Source organism: Phyllobates terribilis, unplaced genomic scaffold (assembly GCF_046119375.1).
Source record: "Phyllobates terribilis strain yellow unplaced genomic scaffold, ASM4611937v1 Scaffold_12__6_contigs__length_324123572, whole genome shotgun sequence".
Classification (NCBI taxonomy): domain Eukaryota; kingdom Metazoa; phylum Chordata; class Amphibia; order Anura; family Dendrobatidae; genus Phyllobates; species Phyllobates terribilis.
The window spans coordinates 66,499,587-66,524,166 of NW_027362772.1; the positions used below are offsets into that span (position 1 = coordinate 66,499,587).

At 47.4% G+C, this 24,580-nt stretch overlaps 1 protein-coding gene across 2 annotated transcripts in view; it reads left to right on the forward strand.

Annotated features, from left to right (window-relative positions):
- The first annotated feature begins 17,294 nt into the window (after positions 1 to 17,294).
- LOC141172082 (cell adhesion molecule CEACAM1-like) overlaps positions 17,295 to 24,580 on the forward strand; it is a 62,699-nt gene continuing 55,413 nt past the window's right edge. Inside the window, exons 1-2 of one of the 2 annotated variants that reach the window (XR_012252411.1) lie at positions 17,295 to 17,467; positions 17,657 to 17,968. Coding sequence is in view for 1 of the 2 variants with exons in the window: in XM_073655918.1 (XP_073512019.1) it covers positions 17,425 to 17,467; positions 17,657 to 17,968 (355 nt within the window). In the remaining variant the exon portion in view is untranslated. The remainder of the gene's footprint in view (positions 17,468 to 17,656; positions 17,969 to 24,580) is intronic. The other variant, XM_073655918.1, reaches the window with a different exon arrangement.

The window sequence follows — 24,580 nt, forward strand, 5'->3', positions numbered from 1 at the left end:
AGGCCGTGAGAAAGGCAGGCAAGTCGGACACCAGGGGGTCTCCTCTCTCCCATAGAGGATTTAGCCAGGCCAGGGCCTCCCCGGTGAGATGGGACATGATGAAGGCAATTTTGGCCCGGTCGGAGTTAAACTGGTGGGACAGGAGTTCAAAGTGCAGGGTGCACTGATTTATGAAGCCCCGAGCCTGGGCGGAGTCGCCTCCGAAGCGAGGAGGTGCAGAAAGCCGGGGTCTGGGGTAGGATACCATAGTATTGGTGGGCAGCGGAGCTGCCGGATTGCGAGTCATGGCACTGGCGGAGGTTGCTGGCGGAGCAGTCAGAGTGTCCAGGCGAGAATTGACATTCCGCAGGTGACCCAGGATGGACTCCTGTTGGGACCTCTGACGGGACAGTTCATGACACAGGTGCGAGAGCGAGGGAGCTTGGGTGCCACCGGGTTCCATGGCCCGAGCAAACTGTAACGGGTCTGGGAGGCGGAACCTCTGAGCTACTATACAAGGGGGCGGTCCTTGTAAGGGAGCGGGTGGCGACCAGGGAAGACGGGCAGGCAGTCACAGCAGGTGACCGGGACAGTCTCTGAGTGAATGCGCTGGAGGTCACGGCAAGTGATCGGGGCAGTCTCTGGATGAACGGGCAGGAGGTCACGGCAAGTGACCGGGGCAGTCTCTGGATGAACGGGCAGGAGGTCACGGCAAGTGACCGGGGCAGTCTCTGGGTAAAGGGTAGGTACGACCTGTGATGGCAGAGCCTCCAGGTAGGCTAGCAGGCAGATGGTTGATGTGTGCTCCCAGGTGAGCAAGCGAGAGTCTCTGGAATGGTAGGTGGTCACAGCACGTGACGGGGGAGCCTCCAGGTAGGCTAGCAGGCAGGTAACAGGTGTGTGCTCCCAGGTGAGCGGGCAGAAGTCTCTGGAATGGCAGGTGGTCACAGCACGTGACGGCGGAGCCTCCAGGTAGGCTAGCAGGCAGGTAACAGGTGTGCGCTCCCAGGTGAGCGGGCAGGAGTCTCTGGAATGGCAGGTGGTCACAGCACGTGACGGCGGAGCCTCCAGGTAGGCTAGCAGGCAGGTAGCTGATGTGCGCTCCCAGGTGAGCGGGCAAGCTGGTCCATAGACAGACTGACAGGAGTTGGAGGGCAGACCGTCGGACCTCAGGCTAGCAGGCAGGTAGCAGAGGAGCGCTCCCAGGTGAGCGGGCAAGCTGGTCCTTAGACAGACTGACAGGAGTCGGTAGGCAGACCGTCGGACCTCAGGCTAGCAGGCAGGTAAGTAGAATATCAGGCAGGAATCAGACAGCAAACTGGCAGGAATCTGGCAGGTAACTGGCAACGGGACCTGAGGGCTGCAGCAGAGTAGTGAACAGTGCAACAACATTGCTCGGGCACCTCCATTTTGAAGGAGGTGCCTTATATATGGTGAAGTTCTCCGGCCATTGGCCGGGGACTCCTTAGGACGGCGTGCGCGGCCCCTTTAAGAGGGAGGGAGCGCCTGCGCGCCCTAAGCACAGTGGCCGGGAAGGAGCGCGCGCTGCCAGCAGAGCGAGAGGACTACGCCGGGCTAGGAGCAGAGAGGTGAGGGGAACAGCGTCCCTGCCTAGCAGAGGGCAGGGACGCCGGCGCTACATTAGTGCTCGCTCATCATTAATCTTTACCAAAGGGTTGTTGGTCACAGCCTAAAGACAACCCCAAAGAATCTAGTAAGCAATACCTACTTGGTAAAGAACACAAAAATTTGTATATTATGTTCATATCACTGGAACTGTATGGCAGATTTTAAAAAAAAAAATAGAAAGAAGAATACTCAAGTGAGCACCAGGAATAAAATGAGAGCAAAAACTGTTTGCCTTTAATCTTGTAAAAACCTTTTAATCCTGCTTCTTCCAAGGAAGAACGCATCCACAAAATGCTACAGTACATATGTTATTGCATGCTCTAGAGATGGGAGAATTTATTCAAATGGAATTTAATTCTACTTAAAATCCATCTTGCTGAACAGTACAGAGCTGGCAAATGTATATAAAGGAAAATAAAACATACTCACCTCACTGCTCAAATCTCCGATCATCCCCGCTGTTTCCTGCCCGCCGTCCAGTCGTCTGTTGCACCACATTTCTGGCCTGGTGTTTTGTCTAGGCCGGGGCTTCCAGCTGCGAGCAGTTCTGGGGTTCACTGTCCATACTCTGGGGCCTATTTACAGCCAAAAAAGTCCCAGTCTAGAGTGAACAGAAGACTAGACAATGGGCAGGGAGAGGTGAGGTATGTTTTTTTTTTTTTCTAAAGCTGTTGCCAATTGCTTACCGCTACAGCTTTTCCCACAGTTCCCTGCCAGCTGTCCGGTCCTCCACACCGCCATCGCACCACATCTCTGGCCTGGTTTTCTCTTTAGGCCCCCTAGTTCTCTGCACATGTTTAATTAACTCCCCGGCCTGCTTCTGGCCAGAAGCCCCAGAGATGCAGTGTGACAGATGACCAGACAGTGGGCCAAGAGCAGTGAGGGCAGCCGGATAGGTGTATGTGTAAGGTGCCTCAGCGAGGTAGTCGTGGGCGAGCTGTAGCCCCTGCTCGCTCTGGCACCCTACAGACAATACGTGTCCTCCCTCTGATGTGTGGCTGTGTATGTGGTGTTCTCCACTTACTTCAGACCATCCGATCACGGCTGTCTCCAGGCATTTTGTAGTGCCGGCGTCCCTGCCCTCTGCTAGGCAGGGACGCTGCTCCCCTCACCGCTCTGCCCCGTGCCCGGCGTCCCTCTCCCGCTCTGCTGTCAGCGCGCGCTCCTTCCCGGCGTCCTCCTCCCGCTCTGCTCTCAGCGCGCGCTCCTTCCCGGCCCCTGTGCTTAGGGCGCGCGCGCGCGCGCTCCCCTCCTCTTAAAGGGGCCGCGCGCGCCGTCCTAAGGAGTCCCCGGCCAATGGCCGGAGGACTTCATCATATATAAGGCACCTCCTCCAAAATGGAGGTGCCCGAGCAATGTTGTTTGCACCTGTGTCTCACCTGTGCTTCAGCCCTCAGGTCCCGTTGCCAGTTACCTGCCAGTTACCTGTCAGATTCCTGCCTGATTACTTGCTACCTGTCTGCTAGTCTGAGGTCCGACGGTCTGCCTTACTACTCCTGTCAGTCTGTCTAAGGACCAGCCTGCCCGCTCACCTGGGAGCGCACCTCAGCTACCTGCCTGCTTGCCAGAGGTCCGACGGTCTGCCTTACAACTCCGGTCAGTCTGTCTATGGACCAGCTTGCCCGCTCACCTGGGAGCGCTTCTCCGTTACCTGCCTGCTTGCCAGCCCGGAGGCTCCGCTGTCACGTGCTGTGACCACCAGCTACTCCAGACTCTTGCCCGCTCATCTGGGAGTGCTTCTCCGCTACCTGCCTGCTTGCCTGCCCGGAGGCTCCGCTGTCACGTGCTGTGACCACCAGCTACTCCAGACTCTTGCCCGCTCACCTGGGAGCGCTTCTCCGCTACCTGCCTGCTTGCCTGCCCGGAGGCTCCGCTGTCACGTGCTGTGACCACCAGCTATTCCTGAGACTCTTGCCCGCTCACCTGGGAGCGCTTCTCCGTTACCTGCCTGCTTGCCTACCTGGAGGCTCCGCCGTCACGTGCTGTGACCACCTGCTATTCCAGAGACTCTCGCTTGCTCACCTGGGAGCACACATTCTCCATCTGCCTTGCTAGCCTACCTGGAGGTTCAGCCATCACAGGTCGTACCTACCCTTTACCCAGAGACTGCCCCGATCACTTGCCGTGTCCTCCTGCCTGTACACCCAGAGACTGTCCTGGTCACCTCCTGTGACTACCTGCCTGGTCGCCACCCGCTCCCTTACAAGGACCGCCCCCTTGTATTGTAGCCCAGAGGTTCCGCCTCCCAGACCCGTTACACATTTCTCTTCTGGGACCAGGGTAGCAATAAATTCAGAGGACACGAGGTTCTTAACCATAGCTGGGACTTTACTTGGGGAAGAGGAATATATACAGTATTTACAGGCAGATATAATGGATAAGGCCCGACAGGTTGTCAACCCCCTCGAAGGCGCTGGAAACATCTTCAGCCCTGGTTCCCTCTTTAAGTGAAGCATCTCTATGACTCTATTCTCTAGCCCAAGAGAATCTTCCTCAACAGCGACAGTATATCCAGATCCTATATCTCCCCCACGTCTTAGCCTGGAGTCCTATCTTCCTCTGCTGCCTGCAGACTGAAAGTGCCCCGGGTCCTCAATACCTCCGTTGAGTTTCTTCGGCCAGCTAACAGGACTCTTGCATAGGGAGATCTTCACACTGGTGATCCTACTGTCTGAGGGTACGGAGCTCCCGTCTACCCTAACAGCCACCATATAATTAGGTTGCCCGTACAGTTCTCTGTCCAAACTCTCACTGACTCGTTCTGGAAACTCACCACAGGTTTCCTAGAGTGCCCACCCTCTATGGGCAGTCCATTTACTCAATTAACTCCTCACTATCACCCTGCTAGCAGACTCTTACTAACAGCTGTACCCGACAGTGGCATCTTGTGGCTGGTTACAAGTACTGCAGCCCACAAGGAATTATGTTAAACTACGTTCTAGACATACTCAATGTCTGACCATGGCACCAAGTTCCCCCTCTACTCTATGGACTGGATCACGGCAGCTAACCCCTTAGCTTGACCTAACAACAGTTCTAACTACGGGAACATTTTTTTAACTACTTCAGTGACAAAGGAAGGTTACATCCTTCCTCACTATTACATATGGTGCAGTGAGTATACGTATTTTTATAATTTTTTACATATAACATTTATTATGCTCCAGGATTTGGACAGACTTCAGAGCATGATAAGGAATATACAATTCATGGCAAAATACGCGTGATTTCACTACTTCGAATTTTGCCAGATCCGCTCATCTCTAGTATGCACCATACAATTCTTATTCATTCTCATGGATACTGTAAAATCACAGCTCATGGTGCCGCTATTCAAATTTGACATCACATGGAGGTACTGTGCAGTGGAGGTTCATACAATAAAATGAAAAGAGGCCCATTCGTCAAACAGTTTTGGGCAGAATTATCGTGTAAAACTGATTAAAATGTTGCGAAAAATTTTTTCAACATTTTCGCATTTATATCCTAGTCTTGCCCAGCTCAGCCACCCTTTAGAAAAGTGAGCAGAGCTTACCCAGGTGGGGTCATACCTGACCCCGGCACCAAATTCAGACAAGAGTGGAGAAAATTATGACAGAAATGTACTTCAGTCTTCTTCCTCTTTGATGCACCAAATTCGTCAAGACTGCTATACAAAATGACATTCTTAATGAATTGAGGCCAATTTGTATGTAATAATGTAGTGAGGAAGCAGATACTATATAGAGAACAACATCATATATCTGTAAGAGCAGTTTGACAGACATGCACACATACTGTATATACACATACAGTCATATGAAAAAGTTTGGGCACCCCTATTAATCTTAAGCTTAATGTTTTATAAAAATTGGTGTTTTTGCAACAGCTATTTCTGTTTGATATATGTAATAACTGTTGGACACAGTAATGTTTCTGCCTTGAAATGAGGTTTATTGTACTAACAGAAAATGTGCAATCTGCATTCAAAGAAAATTTGACAGGTGCATAAGTATGGGCACCCTTATCATTTTCTTGTTTTAAATACTCCTACCTACTTTTTACTGACTTACTAAAGCACTTTTTTTGGTTTTGTAACCTCATTGAGCTTTGAACTTCATAGCCAGGTGTATGCAATCATGAGAAAAACTACTTAAAGTGGCCACTTGCAAGTTGTTCTCCTGTTTGAATCTCCTCTGAAGAGTGGCATCATGGGCTCCTCAAAACAACTGTCAAATGATCTGAAAACAAAGATTATTCAACATAGTTGTTCAGGGGAAGGATACAAAAAGCTGTCTCAGAGATTTTACCTGTCAGTTTCCACTGTGAGGAACATAGTAAGGAAATGGAAGAACACAGGGACAGTTTTTGTTAAGGTCAGAAGTGTCAGGCCAAGAAAAACATCAGAAAGGCAGAGAAGAAGAATGGTGAGATCAGTCAAGGACAATCCTCAGACTACCTCCAGAGAGCTGCAGCATCAACTTGCTGCAGATGGTGTCACTGTGCATCGGTCAACTATACAACGCACTTTGCACAAGGAGAAGCTGTATGGGAGAGTGATGCGAAAGAAGCCGTTTCTGTAAGCACGCCACAAACAGAGTCGGCTGAGGTACGCAAAAGCACATTTGGAGAAGCCAATTTCTTTTTGGAAGAAGGTCCTGTGGACTGATGAAACCAAGATTGAGTTGTTTGGTCATACAAAAAGGCATTATGCATGGCGGCAAAAAAACACAGCATTCCAAGAAAAACACTTGCTACCCACAGTAAAATTTGGTGGAGGTTCCATCATGCTTTGGGGCTGTGTGGCCAATGCCGGCACCGGAAATCTTGTTAAAGTTGAGGGACGCATGGATTCCACTCAGTATCAGCAGATTCTTGACAATAATGTTCAAGAATCAGTGACACAGTTGAAATTACGCAGGGGATGGATCTTTCCGCAAGACAATGATCCAAAACACCGCTCCAAATCTACTCAGGCATTCATGCAGAGGAACAATTACAATGTTCTGCAATGGCCATCCCAGTCCCCAGACCTGAATATCATTCAACATCTGTGGGATCATTTGAAGAGGGATGTCCATGCTCGGCGACCATCAAATTTAACTGAACTGGAATATTTTTGTAAAGAGGAATGGTCAAAAATACCTTCATCCAGGATCCAGGAAATCATTAAAAGCTACAGGAAGCGACTAGAGGCTGCTATTTTTGCAAAAGGAGGATCTACTAAATATTAATGTCACTTTTCTGGTGAGGTGCCCATACTTATGCACCTGTCAAATTTTGTTTGAATGCAGATTGCACATTTTCTGTTAGTACAATAAACCTCATTTCAAGGCAGAAACATTACTGTGTCCAACAGTTATTACATATATCAAACTGAAATAGCTGTTGCAAAAACACCAATTTTTATAAAACATTAAGCTTAAGATTAATAGGGGTGCCCAAACTTTTTCGTATAACTGTATAAGCAAATAGCATGTTGCGACTTTCACATGGCTGTATTATGGGAAGTATTTTTCATCAATATTTAGCCAAAATCGAGTGCAGCCAAAACTCTGAAAAAATGTGCTAAGTATTTTTTTCCACTATGATTTTTCTTTTTAGCAAAATTTTTGTGCATTTTTATTGTCTTTTTCTCAACAGACTCTTTGATATATTGTAAAAACTGTACAAAAAAATTACCTTAAGGGCGGTTATTTCCGGTACTGGAAAAACCAGTGCCGGAGATATCCATGTCCGTGTGTGTGATGCGTGTGGCATACATGTGGCAACTGTGTGCCGCCTGTGTACCGCATCAGGATCACATGTCTCGTTGCTTGGGAATAAGCGGTACAGTTATCGCTGTTCCCAAGAGCTGGGTGCTGAACGCTACCCTTATTATCGTCCCCTGCCTGTGCTGCGATCATCGCAAGCAAGGGACAATGTTGAGAGTAGTAGTCTGTTCCCAGTGTGTCCTGGTGTAAAAATAAGAATAAAATAAAAAAATCCTCATACTCACCTGTCCGAAAATGTCCCCGCTGTAATCCATGCAGAGGAACCGGGGAGAAAGATTCTTTCCTCTGCTTTGTGCTGAGCTCACTGAGCGGTGTCATGTCACTCAGTGAGCTCCGCGAAGTTCAGTGGCCCACTTGCTATAGCGAGTCATTCTTCCCGGCTCCGCAGCATGTGCGGACGCTTCCAGCCACCGCAGATGCTGATGAAGAATTGTCGGTCAGATGGATTACAGCATGGGATGGCATATCAGACAGGTGAGTATTATGGTTGTTTTTTATTTTATTTTTTTATTATAGGGGACAATGGCTTCAGGGAATTAGGTGTGAAGGTGAGTATAAGGGATTTTTATTTTATTCTTATTTTTACACTTTATAGGACAGGGTGAATACAACTGTTAACATTGTCCCCTGCTGGTGCTGAATGCAACGCAAGCAGGGGACAATGCTGACAGATGTCTCCATCAGCCGGCACTTGGGAACAGCGCTAACTGTACCACTGATTCCCAGGCATCGGTACGTGTCACACTGATGACACACGGATGCCATCCGTTTGTCATCAGAGTGGGACATTTTTTGTTCCGTGCTGTCGGTAAAAAATGGACATGTCATTGTGTTTTGCCCACTGACACGGTCTGTGGAAACACACTGACATGTGCACAGACCCATAGATTTGAATGAGTCTACGTGTGTATGTGTCTGCGGTACGTGTGGAAACTGTCACCACCTGTACCGGACACACTGACGAGCCCTAAGGTTAGAATGCCATGATGAGTACTTGGGAACTCTTTGATGTTGCAAATTTTCTGCAGCATTTCTTCATTAATTATCTAAATTAGGTTGCGTTTTGGAGTTCATTTTATTTACATGTGTGACACCATAGGGGTCTGGTTGCCACAGTGATAGAGATATTACGTCTGAGAGCAGGTGGGAGGTCTCTTGGTCAGGGATCCTATGCATGCCACACCTCCTGCCCAGTCCTGGGAGGGGAAGAACTTCCCCTATATAAACCTAGGGCTGAGGCAGGGTTAGTGAGTAGAGAAGAAGTAGAGACAGAGAAAAGAAGCAAATATAGGAACAGAACATCAGGAGCTCTGTGGGAGCAGTGTTACAAGGAGTCAGGGGCTGGCAGCTGCAGAGCTCGCCCTGACTGAGAAGATTTCTTACCGGACCCGGAGTCCGAGGCTGTGGGGACTAACCCCTACCCAGCAGCAGAATCCGTCAGGCAGGGGATTCCAGGTCCTCTGGCCAAGAAACCCGAAGGCACGGTCACACGCATGGGACCAGCACCGCCGTCGTGGAGCGGAAGCTACTAGAAGGCCCCGAGTCACCGGCCATACGGGTGAGCACCACACGGTACACTGAGGGACGTGGGCTACTTATACCCGCCTCTAGCAAGGTAGCCAGAAGAGTACAGTTAGTTTGGGAGGCCTACAACTCCGCCTGGCCAGGGGAGATCCCATCTGCTCAAGGACTGACCAGGCCCCAATCGCTAGCCAGTACTCCGGGAGGGTCTATCTTTGTCACCAGTAAAGACCCTGAACTACACCGTACCGTCTCCGAGTGGTTCCTGCTACCCCCATCATCCACGTCGGCTGCCCTGAGGCCATACCCCTCCCGTTGGGGGTTATACTATCACGCTGCACAATCCTACCACCGGCCTCAGCGGTCTGCCCTGCAGCAGCAGCTCCTTAGCTGTACTCAACGGGTGGCGTAGTCGTCCAACATCTACCGCTGATACATCGCCGCTCAGTTTGACTCCCTGGGCACGGACCGGGTCACCGCCACGAGACTACAACCCTCAACAGATCCGGCTCCGGGTAAGCTCCCGCGTGCGCAACGCAGCGCGACACAGGCCCAGGGGCGCGTCAACTTTTGGCGTAGTCGGCAGGATTTCGTGCCCGCAACCACCGGGTACTGCGTGCCTGAAAAAGACTGTTCAAACTTACCTGTGGTGAAGATTCCCGCCATCCGGCGCCATCTTCAGCCTTCTTCCCGCCATCGGTGAAGATTCCCGCCATCCGGCGCCATTTTCAGCCTTCTTCCCGCCTTCCGTGGAGTTTTCCCGCCGTTGGACGCCATCTTGAAGACGTTGCGCGGGAAGAAGAGGGGCGTGGACTCCGAAAGCGCGCGAGAACTGAAGCCCCGCCTCACGTCCGGACGTCGCGTAAGGTCCTGGAAGGAGCCCAGCAGACGCCGACGTCACAGGAGCGCGACGGAAGGTCCTCAACCCTGACGATCTACTGCGGAGCCGCGGCCTACGGAAGAGGATCATCGCAAGGTAGGCCACGGTCCACTAGGGGGGAGGAGGATGTCGGATACGGAGGAGAGCTTCACTGCCTCAACCCCCGCCAGCGCCACCGATGCTGCAGTCATGCCTTTCACCATGCCCTATATCCCGGGAGCGGCCTGGCTACCCCAGTACTCAGGGGAGTCACATACCCTGCATGACTTTAGAGAAAAGCTGGATAGCCTCTTCCAGGTGTACCCCCTCACAGAAGAGCAAAAAGTGAACATCCTGGTGGCCCAATTAACTGGGGCAGCCCGAAGGGAGGTAAAGTCCTGGCCACCTGGGGGGAGGACTGTCGCAGGGATACTAACCCGGCTGAGGGACACCTTTGATACCCGCACCTCAGCCGAGATCAAGCTTAGATTCTACGGGTGCAAGCAGCGAGCATACGAGAGTATAAGGGACTATGCCCTGAACCTACAAGAGGCCCTGAGAGCCATTAAGCAGACCGACCCTGACGGCGTGGGAGACGAGGACAGGCTGTTGACTGAACAATTTATAGAGGGTTTATATTGCAATGCCCACCGAACCCAGTTGCGGGCAATGGCCTTACAGGACCCTCATCTGGGATTTGCACAGTTCAAGGACAGAGCCATCCGGGTGCTCCGAGAACCGGCACCAGGTGGCGTTGTGACCCACAGACGCCCCACTACCACTTACCACCAGGAGGCGGCACCCTTGTCGGCAGGGCCTGTGGGAGCTGATGCGCAGGCTTTGAACAATGACCCGGCTCCAGACCTGCACCATCAGGTCCAAGAGCTAGCTAAAAGCGTTGCTGCGCTAACCCGAACTGTGCAGTCTTTACAGGTTTCCACTCCAGGGAAGATCCAGCTGGCATCCGGACCGGAGGACATCCCGTGGCGTCGACCAAGGAGGACCCCACCGGCCAGAGGGAGACCCAGCGACCGATACAACGAGGACGGACGACCCATCTGCCGCCGCTGCAATCAACCCGGACATATGGCAAGGTACTGTCCTTTAAACTGGCACAACCTGGGGTAGAGGGCCAACCCCCAGGAAAAAGATCACCAGGCCCATCGAACTGGCGCGACAAATATGTGGGAGGACGTCCAGTCTTACCCGTGGTACTGGATGTCATTTCTATGAGTGCCCTACTGGACACCGGGTCACAGGTCACCACCATCCCGTACGTGCTCTTCAAGCAGTACTGGAATGACTCGGATATCACCCGCTACCCTGACGACGACTTGAGTATCATCGCCAGCAATGGTCAGCCCGTGCCACAGATTGGATTTAAAGAGGTGACCATTAAAATCGGTAGAGTCGAACTGGCAGCACAGGGACTGATCATTGTAGACATTGACAAACACGAGAGTCACCCAAAGATAACTCTAGGAACTAATGTAATTGAAAATTGTCTTGCAGAGGTGATTTTCCTTTTACAGCAGGTTGCCAAGAACGCCAGCTCCGGCGAGCAGCGAGTGCTCCAAAAAGAGATCCGGGCACTGATGCGACGGCAACAGGTGGAACTCTCCGGCGGTGAGATTGGTAGCGTGAGAATGTGTGACCCTTTCCCTATTGCCATGCCCCCAAAAAGTGAAATGATGATTTGGTGCCGGGCAGCTATTGGTCTGAGAGGTAGAGATTACCAGGCAATGGTAGAACCAGTTTACTCAGACAGTAGGCCCACCATCTTGACAGCACGGGGGGTGGTTAATGTACGCCATGGGAGGGTGCCCGTTCGCATAATCAATATCGGGAAGAGGGAAGTGTACCTGCCCCGGTATGCCACGCTAGCCAAATTATATACCATTAACCAAAATGCTATACAATCTGTGGAACCCTTGCCTCCATCTCACCCGGAGGAAGGTAACGGCTCTAAGAAAACAATGGAGGACTGGTGTCAGCAACTACATTTGGGTACTGACTCCACTCCCTCACACCAGAAACAGGGAGTCTATCGGGTGGTTCAAGAGTACGAGAGAGTGTTTAGTAAACACCCGTTAGACTTCGGGCGAGTCAAGGGGGTAGAACACCACATCCCCACGGGAGACCATCCTCCCATAAAAGAGAGGTATCGACCCGTACCCCCTGCACACTACCAACACGCCAAGGGGATGCTTAGAGACATGAAGGAGGCTGGGGTGATCAGGGATAGCTGTAGCCCCTGGGCAGCTCCACTAGTCTTAGTCAAAAAGAAAGACAACACCATGAGGATGTGTGTAGATTACCGGACAATCAACCGTATCACACACAAGGATGCTTACCCCTTACCAAGGATAGAGGAGTCTTTGGCTGCTTTAAGATCTGCTAACTTCTTCTCTACCTTGGATCTCACTAGTGGGTACTGGCAGGTTCCTGTAGCAGAGGCGGACCGGGAGAAGACCGCATTCACCACCCCGATGGGACTTAGCGAGTTTACCTGTATGCCGTTCGGACTCTGCAACGCACCAGGAACCTTCCAACGATTAATGGAGTGCTGTCTGGGCCACAGAAACTTCGAGACGGTCCTGTTGTACCTGGACGATGTCATCGTATATTCTAAGACTTATGAGGACCACCTGAAACACCTGGCGGAAGTGTTCGAAGCTCTGGCAAGCTACGGCCTAAAGGTGAAACCCTCCAAGTGTCACCTCCTGAAACCAAAGGTGCAGTACCTGGGACACGTGGTGAGCGCTGACGGAGTGGCTCCCGACCCTGATAAGATCACCGCAATTAAGGAACGGCCAAGTCCCTCCAGTGTAAAGGAAGTGCGGCAGTTCCTCGGGTTGGTAGGCTACTACCGCAGGTTCATCCCCGGTTTCACCAAAAAGGCAGCTCCTATGCAGGACCTCCTGATAGGCCAGTCCCGGAAGGCCAAGAACCAGAAGCCGCCCTTCAGATGGGAGAAGTTGGAAGAAGAGTCCTTCCGCCAGCTGAAGATGGCCCTCACGGGGGATGAAATCCTGGCGTACCCGGATTACAGCCAGCCCTTTATCCTCTACACCGACGCAAGTAACATCGGGCTAGGAACCGTGCTGTCCCAGATCCAGCAGGGGAAAGAGCGAGTAATCGCTTACGCCAGCCGAAAACTGCGACCCACCGAAAGAAACCCTGAGAATTACAGCTCATTTAAGCTAGAGTTCCTGGCAGTGGTGTGGGCAGTCACCGAACGCTTTAAGCACTACCTCGCTTCTTCCCGGTTCGTCGTGTACACGGATAACAACCCGTTGACACACCTGGACACGGCAAGACTCGGTGCCCTAGAGCAGAGATGGATGGCCCGCCTGTCCAAGTACGAGTTCACCATCAAATACCGGGCAGGACGCTCCAATACCAACGCGGACGCCCTGTCCAGGATGCCAAACCTACCGGACGTAGGAGAAGATCCAGAGGGACTGGAAGAAGTCGAACTCCCCGCGTTTCACCGTCATGGGACTATCCAGTATTCCCATCGGGTAAGGAGTAAGCAAGGCGCTACGCTTAACCCCTTACCTCACTACAACTGGGCGGAAACGCAAGACAGTGACCCTGCCGTCCGGCTGGTGAAGGAGATGCTGACTCGGCCAGAGGCTCGCCTTGACCCAGACGCTCCGGAGGAAGCCAAGCAACTGTGGGCAGAAAAGAGTAGACTGTTCCTTTACAAGGGGAAGTTGTGCCGCAGGATGGTTAACTCCCGGACGCATGAACTAATCTGGCAAGTAGTGGTGCCACGACGAGACGCAGCCATGGTGATGGAGGCATACCACGATGGAGCTGGGCATTTCGGATGGAAGAAGCTGGAGTTCCTGCTGCGCAGGCGGCTCCATTGGGTAGGCATGAGGGGAACCATCGAGAGGTGGTGCAGAGACTGTGGCCCGTGCAACCTGAGGAGGAAGGACCGTGCCAGCCAGAAGACTCCCCTGCAGTCCATCGTCACCCGGCAGCCGTTGGAACTGGTAGCCTTGGATCATGTAAAACTGACCCCAAGCAGAAGTGGCTACGTCTACGCACTAACCATCGTGGATCACTACTCCCGGTTCTTGGTTGTCGTCCCCGTCAAGGACTTAACAGCTCGAACAGCAGCTAGAGCCTTCCAGCAGCATTTCTGCCGTCCACACGGGTACCCGGACCAAGTGTTGACAGACCAGGGACCTGCCTTTGAAGCGGAGGTCTTCCAAGAATTCTGCACTCTGTATGGCTGCCGGAAGATAAGGACGACACCCTATCATCCGCAAACTAATGGACTTTGTGAGAAAATGAACCAGGTGGTGATAGATCTTCTGAAAACATTGCCCCTGGAAGAACGCAGTCTGTGGCCTGAGAGGCTGCCCGACCTAGTGGACCTATACAACCACATCCCGGTAGGTTCCACCAACTGTACCCCGGCTTACCTGATGAGGGCAAGACCTGGGAAGCTACCTGTTGACCTGGAGATGGGAGTCCTGACACCCGAGGACACTTCACCAGAAGCAGACTGGGACACAGAGAGGCAGCAGCAGTACCGGAAAGTACAGGACAGCGTGGAGCGAAGTCTCTGTCAAGCTAGGGAAAGACAAGAGAAAACTTACAACCAGTGTGCTCCCGCTGTTCCCCTGGTACCCGGAGAGCAGGTCTTGAAGAGGAAAAGGCGGCTCCACAAGTTGGACGACCAGTGGGAGAAGGACCCGTACATCGTACTGCCCTCAAGCCACGACAACCCAAAGGTCTGTACCATCAGTAAAGACGGAGGGGAAACCACAACCATTGTATCCCGGGATCACCTGAAGAAGTGTCCCGAACAGCTACGGAACCCTGAAGAGGAACAAGAAGACCCTCGACCCGTAGAGGAAAGGGAAGATATGGTTAGTACTGTGCTCGGAGACTTCCCTCGGTCTTGGACTCAAGTCAATGGCGCAGTTGTGGTACCCGTACTCACCTTCCTCCAACCAGCATCCCAAGCACCTACGGAGCAACAGCTAGAGCTGGAAGAACAGCCGGTCCAGGAGGCAGAAGACCCCACACCAGCAGACCAGGAGGATCAACCCTCTGCTTATAGTGAACCTGCCATGCCTCTAGTGAGCCAAAGGGCCCGTGGACAGCTGCCCAGTTTACCCTTGACAGTTCCTACACCCTGTAGTTCGGGGCTAGACAGTCAGCTCCGTAGGTCCACTAGGGCCACTAGAGGCCAGTTACCCGCACGATGGAGGATTTGAAGTGTATAAGTTGTTTTATTTATGGTTACCTGTTTTTCTTGTTGCTTGTAAATAATTATGTGTTTCTAGTTATTTTTAGGAGTCCTTGGTGGATTTACCGGGAATCCTTGTACAATTAGTTGGAGCGTAACCCAGGATGGACTAAAAGACTGATAAGGACTCGGGGCAGGACAGACCCCTACCTGGTTACGTCTCCCTGTTTTGGTGAAATGGACACCTTTGTTTTCTTCAAAACTGCACCCGGTTGCGGACACGCCGTAACCATCTTTATGTGTTTTTCTTATTGTATTATTATTGTTTATACCGTGTTATGTTTTTTCTAAAAATATGTTTAGTCCCGGAGTACTAAAGTTCACTAGGGGGGAATGTGACACCCCAGGGGTCTGGTTGCCACAGTGATAGAGATATTACGTCTGAGAGCAGGTGGGAGGTCTTTTGGTCAGGGATCCTATGCATGCCACACCTCCTGCCCAGTCCTGGGAGGGGAAGAACTTCCCCTATATAAACCTAGGGCTGAGGCAGGGTTAGTGAGTAGAGAAGAAGTAGAGACAGAGAAAAGAAGCAAATATAGGAACAGAACATCAGGAGCTCTGTGGGAGCAGTGTTACAAGGAGTCAGGGGCTGGCAGCTGCAGAGCTCGCCCTGACTGAGAAGATTTCTTACCAGACCCGGAGTCCGAGGCTGTGGGGACTAACCCCTACCCAGCAGCAGAATCCGTCAGGCAGGGGATTCCAGGTCCTCTGGCCAAGAAACCCGAAGGCACGGTCACACGCATGGGACCAGCACCGCCGTCGTGGAGCGGAAGCTACTAGAAGGCCCCGAGTCACCGGCCATACGGGTGAGCACCACACGGTACACTGAGGGACGTGGGCTACTTATACCCGCCTCTAGCAAGGTAGCCAGAAGAGTACAGTTAGTTTGGGAGGCCTACAACTCCGCCTGGCCAGGGGAGATCCCATCTGCTCAAGGACTGACCAGGCCCCAATCGCTAGCCAGTACTCCGGGAGGGTCTATCTTTGTCACCAGTAAAGACCCTGAACTACACCGCACCGTCTCCGAGTGGTTCCTGCTACCCCCATCATCCACGTCGGCTGCCCTGAGGCCATACCCCTCCCATTGGGGGTTATACTATCACGCTGCACAATCCTACCACCGGCCTCAGCGGTCTGCCCTGCAGCAGCAGCTCCTTAGCTGTACTCAACGGGTGGCGTAGTCGTCCAACATCTACCGCTGATACATCGCCGCTCAGTTTGACTCCCTGGGCACGGACCGGGTCACCGCCACGAGACTACAACCCTCAACAAATCCGGCTCCGGGTAAGCTCCCGCGTGCGCAACGCAGCGCGACACAGGCCCAGGGGCGCGTCACATGCATTTTTATTCCGTGTTTTTTGGCTCCTTTTTTATGTCATGTCTTGGATACTTTCTGTTACTTGGCTTTGATAAAACTTTATTGATAAAGTTATGTGTGAATTGCTTGCATTGTTTCTATGCATTTCTGCTGTGGAAATGCACTAACATGACATGTGACAGATTTTGAAAATGCACCGCAGCTGAGTTTGTGATTGGGTACCCCTTGCCGTGGTGGGATGGCTTTTACGCTTTTTTGATCAAAAACAGTGTTTACTAAGTACCTTATGCTATTTATATGCACTATTACTTTTACTTTCTTATGTGGAGTATTTGCTCATTTTGTTTTTATCTTAGGTTTTTGTTACATGGCCACAGTGTGAATGTGCTCCTACATGTTGCATGTATACCAACTTATGCTCCGGCTCATTTTTTTGGTTTTGCTGTAGTTTCTTTTACTTTGTACAAACAGGTGTGTGGCTCATCCTTTATTTAGTTAGACATTTTATTTATATAGCTTCCATAGGCAAATGTCTGAAACAGTCGGACCCCAGTCCTGCTCTGCCCAATCTACATTGAGGTCGACTGACACAAGGTGAGGTTTTAATATTAGAGAATAGGACCATCCCTTTTGGGTCACCTTGTCACTGTTTTTTTAAATAAAAAATAGTGTTTACTAAGTACCCTATGTTATTTATATGTACTATTACTATTTACTTTCTGACCACAGAGTATGTGCTCATTTTGTTTCTATCTTTGTTTTTTCAGTTTACACAATGAAAAAAAAAAAGCACAGTGTGCATGAGATTTTCTAGAAGTGCTAGGTAATACCAGGAAACCACCACCAGGGACTGACATTGCTTTTCCAAGTTTGTTCTGAAATCCACAGCAGACCGGGAAGCCTAGGACGACACCTAATGGTTATGATTAAAAGTGAATATCCTTTTCTTACTTCCTTTTACGCTCGATGCAGTGCAGCTGTAAGGTGTCACCCTGTGACGAGTGGACAAGGCAAAGTACAAGGGTTACAACCCAACGCAGAACACAGAAGTAGAGAACAGTGACATTGTCTCAGTAGACCTTTCAGGTGGAACATGGAGTGGCGTCTCTTCTTGTGCTTGTTAGCTTCAGCTGCAGGTGAGTGATACTGGATTTAAGGTACCTTTATTATACTAATATCTTATAAATGGCACTGTTGTCCTCAAACATACACAGGTGAGATAGTTTGCTTTTGTGTTATGCTGTATATACTGTATTTTTTTTTTCTTTAATTTAATTGTTAGATCTTTTGAAGTATATAAAACATTTAATTTTTCCTTTTTATAGGTGCTGTATCTGCTCAGGTGTCAGTAAATGGATCTCTGGGAGGATCTGTGGATTTTATTCTGCATATCACATTACCTGCCAATCGTGCAATAACGTGGAGAACTGGAGAAGGTTCAATCTACATTGCAAGAATCCTTAATAATGATCCACCAACATACAATACATCCTACACGAGTAGAACTTTACTGTTTCCAAATGGGACCCTGAGACTGGATAAACTCACAGACGCTGACAAGAGAATATATGGTGTGACAGTAGAGAACCAGGCTGATTTCACAAATCAGGTTGTGGACTATCAGCTCGGGGTCTTCCGTAAGTATCAACAAGTCTTGCATCCTATCCACACAGCAATCTATGAGAAATACGATGTAGTCAATTCACATATAGACTTGTTTTACACAAAGACATTTCATCTGTTTTTGTTACATTCACAAATGTTTTAAGAATCGGTCTCAGAACATGAAAATGGGCAATCAAACTACACACCAGTGATCACACCTACAGTGGTGTCCACCTTTTATGATATTTTTATTTTCCAAGTAAAAAATATTTTTTTGGAATTAGGTCTCATTAAGAATTTGCCACCATTTATCTTCTATAGCCTCTGTGTTCCACTGTCTCTTGCTGGCTGCAGAACAGGTTGACTGTGAGTCGGTCAGTTAGTTCATTCTAACACTTGAGTCTTTTTTTGACCTCTCTTCTGATTTATGACCACATCAAAGTTGAAGATGCAGGAAAACAAAAAATTGTAAAAGCCAAACGGTGCAACATTTTAATTGTAACCCAATTGCAAAAATTATTTTTAAAAAAAAAACAAAATGGTCCCAGAAGTGAACAATGCCTACTTTTTTAGTTAAAATTCACACATTCAGTATTTTTGTGCAATTAAAAAAAAACAAGATGTAGCTTCAAAAGGAATGGAAAATATAAAGTTAAGACTTTGACTACTTGTTGGATCCACTTTTGGCTTTGGCTTGAAAAAGTTGCCTTAAAATCTGAAGGTGCATTTCCAAGTTACATTGAGACAGTGCTGGGAACATTCTCTACAGCTGTTTATATAAAATGCCCTGGTCATGGAGTGGTTTACATAGGGGAGGACATATCATTGGTGCAACCTGGGTCCAAGATGTAAAGGGACCACTTCTACCTCTAGAACAACGGGACTTGTGCATCTTGTTGAGTTATTGGGCTGCAAAGGGTCCATATGTTTTTACACAGGGGCCTCTTGTGTCTGTGTTCAACAGTGGATTAACTACTTAATGACCAGACCTGTTTGATCTCAATGGCCAAGTTTCTGTACATTAGTCATGTTTTCTTTCTTGCACTTCACGAGCCATAATTTTTTTTCCCTTTAATGTAGCTGTTTGACGGCTTATGAGATGAGTTGTATTTTATTGGTTCATTTTTGGGCTAGTTAGCATTTATTATTGTTGTAGGGTGTGATAGGTGAAAAAATAAAAACAGAAATTCCTAGAATCAACCTCGTCCTATCTGTGATTATGATTAAACCTTCTTTCCTCCAGACGTAGAGGATGCCACTTGTCCCTATTGCAGGCCTACAGATCTCTGTACTAACCCCTCATATATTTGTACATTATAATAAGATCACCCTTTAAAAACATGCTTTCTGCATTCTTCCCCTTCCCGTAATAACCTTGGTCGCTCTTCTCTGCACCCTCCCTAGTTCTCTTATGTTATTTTTATACACCGAATACCAAAAATGGGGCAGATTTACCAATCCTGTCCAATACCTTTAAAGTGTAAGCTTAGACTTGTCAGTCGGAAAATGCACCAAAATTAACACAGTAGTTTATGCTGGAAGGTAAATTTGGATAATTTTTAGACACTTATGTCTAAAATTATACTACCTTTTTGTTGGCTTGCTTTTATAATTTTTTTTTTGTAAAAAATATTGGAGTGTGTTGGCTCATTTAGAACTATGCTACCTACCAGCCAAATAGAGAACCAGAATTCTAGCTTAATTTTAATAAATCCGTCCCAATATTCCACTTGACTAGTGACTTGAATAAGACAAAATTACATTCTTTTTTAAATGCATTCTATGATATTATTTACCTTGGCAGCAGCTGCCTGGCATTGATCACTAGAGATGAGCATATCACTCAAAATTATAGTCTACCTGTTTTCTCCAATCCCCGTATCACAATAAATGTAATTTGTATAAAAAAAAATACTTATACTCACATATTGTAGCTGCTCACCTCTCCGACCCCACTCGTGCTGAATTTTAAGACATCTACACGCTTAGCTAAAACTTCCAGGTTTTATGAGGACCAAGATAATTTTGGGAAAGCTCATGCAAGGTCGCGACATGTGCCGTGACCTTGCATGCGCAGAACTGCCCAGGGCATCATCATTACAGCATGAGGAGGCCTAAGGATTCAGCTCGAGTGATAAAAAGATGCGACGAGAAAAGGGACAAGTGGCGGTGAGGACCAGAGGGTCTGCATGGGTGATCGGTGATGTATGAGTGTTTAATGCAGTTCATTAAAATGGTCGTCCAGCATTGGAAGTGAATTACAAAAAATCTGTATTTTGAAGATTTTTGCAATATTCGAGTCTAATTCAATTCGCTCAGCGTTTGGTCCGTGTGTCAGATTTATCACCGGTGTTTCTTCAATAATTTTCACTGATAAAACAATAAATAATCACATTGCAAAGTTTCTCCTAAACTTTTCAATGTTGATCATGGAAAACACACTGGTTGAAACCATCCGTGTGATGTCCATGATTTCACGTGCCAAAGATCTGTATGATGCTGATCACAAACAGACTTGTCTCTGTGATTTTTTACAGACAAACTTTATGGGTATATGTTCTCACTGGCGGACACAGACAGATGAGGGCCCCTGTTCAAGAACAATGTATGGGCCCTTTCCAGTCCAATAGCTCATCCATAATGCACAATTCCACCTGCTTTGAACATGACAATGGGCTCCCTTTACCTTAACCCTTGTACAACTGCACAGGTTGCACCAATAATATGCCCGCCATATGTATGAGATTTTTTTTTATCACTTTTTGTTGCATTTTTATTTTGAAAGTGAAGTGATTATAACACAGCAGTTCTACTTTTTATTTTTTTTCATTATTCATTTTGCGGAATAATTAACATAAAATTTTAATTGTACAAATTATTACCCTGGTTTTTTTTAGAATAAACCAATAGAAAAATGGGGCGGTAATATTGATTTTTAGATTTTGTGTTTTTTTCTGTATTGCAGTGTATTTTTAATGCATGGATGAAACCCTTTGGCAGGGCTCTATGGGAGCAATAACTTTTTTCAACTCTGTAACTGGCCTGAAAAAGTGCAAAAGAAACACTTAAAGGGACTCTGTCAGTAGGATCCATCTATTTCCATCTAGGGGAGAATTTCTGGTATTCCTGATCATGTCATCTGTCATTGGATATTCTTGTATAAATACCGTAGAGAAGAAGGCGTTTAGCATATTGGCTTTTCCCTCATCCTCTTCTACCATTTCTCCTAGATTATTTTTGAGGGGGCCAACACTATCATTTTTGAGTTTCTTACTGTTGATGTAGTTGGATAATTTTGACTTCCTTTGGCAATGAGTCTCTCCGTCTCAATCTTTGCTGCCTTGATTTCCTTTTTACACAATTTATTTTTTTCTCTATAAATTTCAAATACCTCATCACTCCCCTCTTGCTTTAATTCTGTATATGCCTTCTTTTTGTCATTTATTGTGCACAGGTCCTATTCAGGATGTTTATACATTTCCCATTTGCTTTGTGTATTTTTATTTTTGAGGACATCATCCCAGTTTATGGCACTAAGATCATTTTTCAGCTGTTGGAAATTCACCTTCCTGAAGTTTAGTGTCCTTGTAACCCCTCTACTACACATCTTATTAACCACTTCGCGCCAGAGCCTGTTTTTGCCTTCGTGACCGGGCCAATTTTTTCAATTCTGACCACTGTCACTTTATGAGGTAATTACTCTGGAACGCTTCAACGTATTCCCCTGATTCTGAGACTGTTTTTTTATGACATATTGTACTTCATGATAGTGGTAAAATTTTTTCCATATAACTTGTGTTTATTTGTGAAAAAATCAGAAATTTGGCGAAAATTTAGAAAATTTTGCAATTTTCAAACTTTGAATTTTCATGCCCTTAAATCAGAGAGATATGTCACACAAAATAGTTAATAAATAACATTTCCCACATGTCTACTTTACATCAGCACAATTTTGGAACCAAAATTTTTTTTTGTTAGGGAGCTATAAGGGTTAAAAGTTGACCAGCGATTTCTCATTTTTCCAACAAAATTTACAAAAACATTTTTTTAGGGACCACATCATATTTGAAGTCACTTTGAGGGGTCTTTATGACAGAAAATACCCAAAAGTGACACCATTCTAAAAACTGCACCCCTCAAGGTTCTCAAAACCACATTCAAGAACTTTATTAACCCTTCAGGTGCTTCACAGGAATTTTTGGAATGTGGAAAAAAAAAATTAACATTTAACTTTTTTCACAAAAATGTTACTTTAGACCCAATTTTTTTTATTTTCACAGGGGTAACAGGAAAAAATGGACCCCAAATTTTTTTGTGCAATTTCTCTTGAGCGTGCTGATACCCCATATGTGAGGGAAAACCACTGTTTGGGCGCACTGCAGGGTTCGGAAGGGAAGGAGCGCCATTAGACTTTTTGAATGTAAAATTTGTCTGAATAATTAGCAGACGCCATGTTGCGTTTGGAGAGCTCCTGATGTGCCTAAACAGTGGAAACCCCCCACAAGTGACACCATTTTGGAAACTAGACCCCTTAGGGAACTTATCTAGATGTGTGGTGAGCACCTTGAACCCCAAGGTGCTTCACAGAAGTTTATAATATTGAGCTGTAAAAATAAAATTTTCACATTTTTCCCACAAAACCGTTTTTCATCCCTTAATTTTGCATTATCATAAGGGTAATAGGATAAATTGCACCATGAAATTTGTTGTGCAATTTCTCCTGAACACGCTGATACCCCATATGTGGAGGCAAATTACTGTTTGGGCGCATGGCAGGGTTTGAAAGTGAAGGAGCGCCATTTGACTTTTTGAATGTAAAATTTGTTTGAATAATTAGCAGACGCCATGTCGCATTTGGGGAGCCCCTAATGTGACTAAACAGTGGAAACCCCCCACAAGTGCCACCATTTTGGAAACTAGACCCCTTAGGGAACTTATCTAGATGTGTGGTGAGCACCTCGCACCCCCAGCTGCTTCACAGAAGTTTATAATATTGAGCCGTAAAAATAAAATTTTCACATTTTTCCCACAAAACCGTTTTTCATCCCTTAATTTTGCATTATCATAAGGGTAATAGGATAAATTGCACCATGAAATTTGTTGTGCAATTTCTCCTGAACACGCTGATACCCCATATGTGGAGGCAAATTACTGTTTGGGCGCATGGCAGGGTTTGAAAGGGAAGGAGCGCCATTTGACTTTTTGAATGTAAAATTTGTTTGAATAATTAGCAGACGCCATGTCGCATTTGGGGAGCCCCTAATGTGACTAAACAGTGGAAACCCCCCACAAGTGCCACCATTTTGGAAACTAGACCCCTTAGGGAACTTATCTAGATGTGTGGTGAGCACCTCGCACCCCCAGCTGCTTCACAGAAGTTTATAATATTGAGCCGTAAAAATAAAATTTTCACATTTTTCCCACAAAAAATCTTTTTCATTCTCTAATTTTGTATTATCATAAGGGTAACAGGATAAATTGCACCATGAAGTTTGTTGTGCAATTTCTCCTGAACACGCCGATACCCCATATGTGAGGGAAAACCACTGTTTGGGCGCACGGCAGGGTTTGAAAGGGAAGGAGCGCCATTTGACTTTTTGAATGTAAAATTTGTTTGAATAATTAGCGGACTCCATGTCACATTTGTGGAGCCCCTAATGTGTCTAAACAGCGGAAACCCCCCACAAGTGCCACCATTTTGGAAACTAGACCCCTTAGGGAACTTATCTAGATGTGTGGTGAGCACCTTGCACCCCCAGCTGCTTCACAGAAGTTTATAATATTGAGCCGTGAAAATAAAATTTTCACATTTTTCCCATAAAAAATGTTTTTCATCCCCTAATTTTGCATTATCATAAGGATAACCGGAGAAATTGCACCATGAAATTTGTTGTACAATTTCTCCTGAGTACGCCGATATCCCATATGTGGGGGAAAACCACTGCTTTGGTGTACGGCAGGGTTCGGAAGAGAAAGGAGCACTATGTTGGCTGGGATAGGCAGCAGACACCATGTCACATTTGAAGAGTCGCTGACATGCCAAAACAGCAGAAACCTCCACAAATGACCCCATTTTGTAAACTACACCTCTCAAGGAATTCATCTAGGGAAGTAGTGAGTATTTTTTAATTTTTAAATTTATACCATTGGGCAGTGAAAAAATCATAATTATATTTTTACCACAAAAAAATGTTTTACCCTCAGATTTTACATTTTCACACAGGGCAATGGGTAAAAATGGTGCCGAAATGTGTCACACAATTTCTTCTAAAAGTGTCAATACCCCATATGTGGCTGTATCGTACCGCTTAGCCATACAGTGAGATCTGGGGGGGACGGAGTGCTATTTGACAATTGGAGAACAAATTATTGTAGAATAGGCATTTGGATTTGGGAGCACAAAATTTTCTGAATTTCTTTTGGGGGGCAAGGGTCATTTTGCTTTTCCAGAGCCTTTCTGCTACCAGTAACTTGGAAGTCCCTTATATTTTTAACAGATGACGGACCTGAGTGGGGACTAGCTTTTTTTGAGGACTGAGTTGAAGCTTTTATTGGGAACATTTTACGTAACATTTATCCGGCGCTCTAGGCTGAGCACTTACATCGGGGTTTCCATCTAAATTTCCAAGTGATGTAATTCAGAT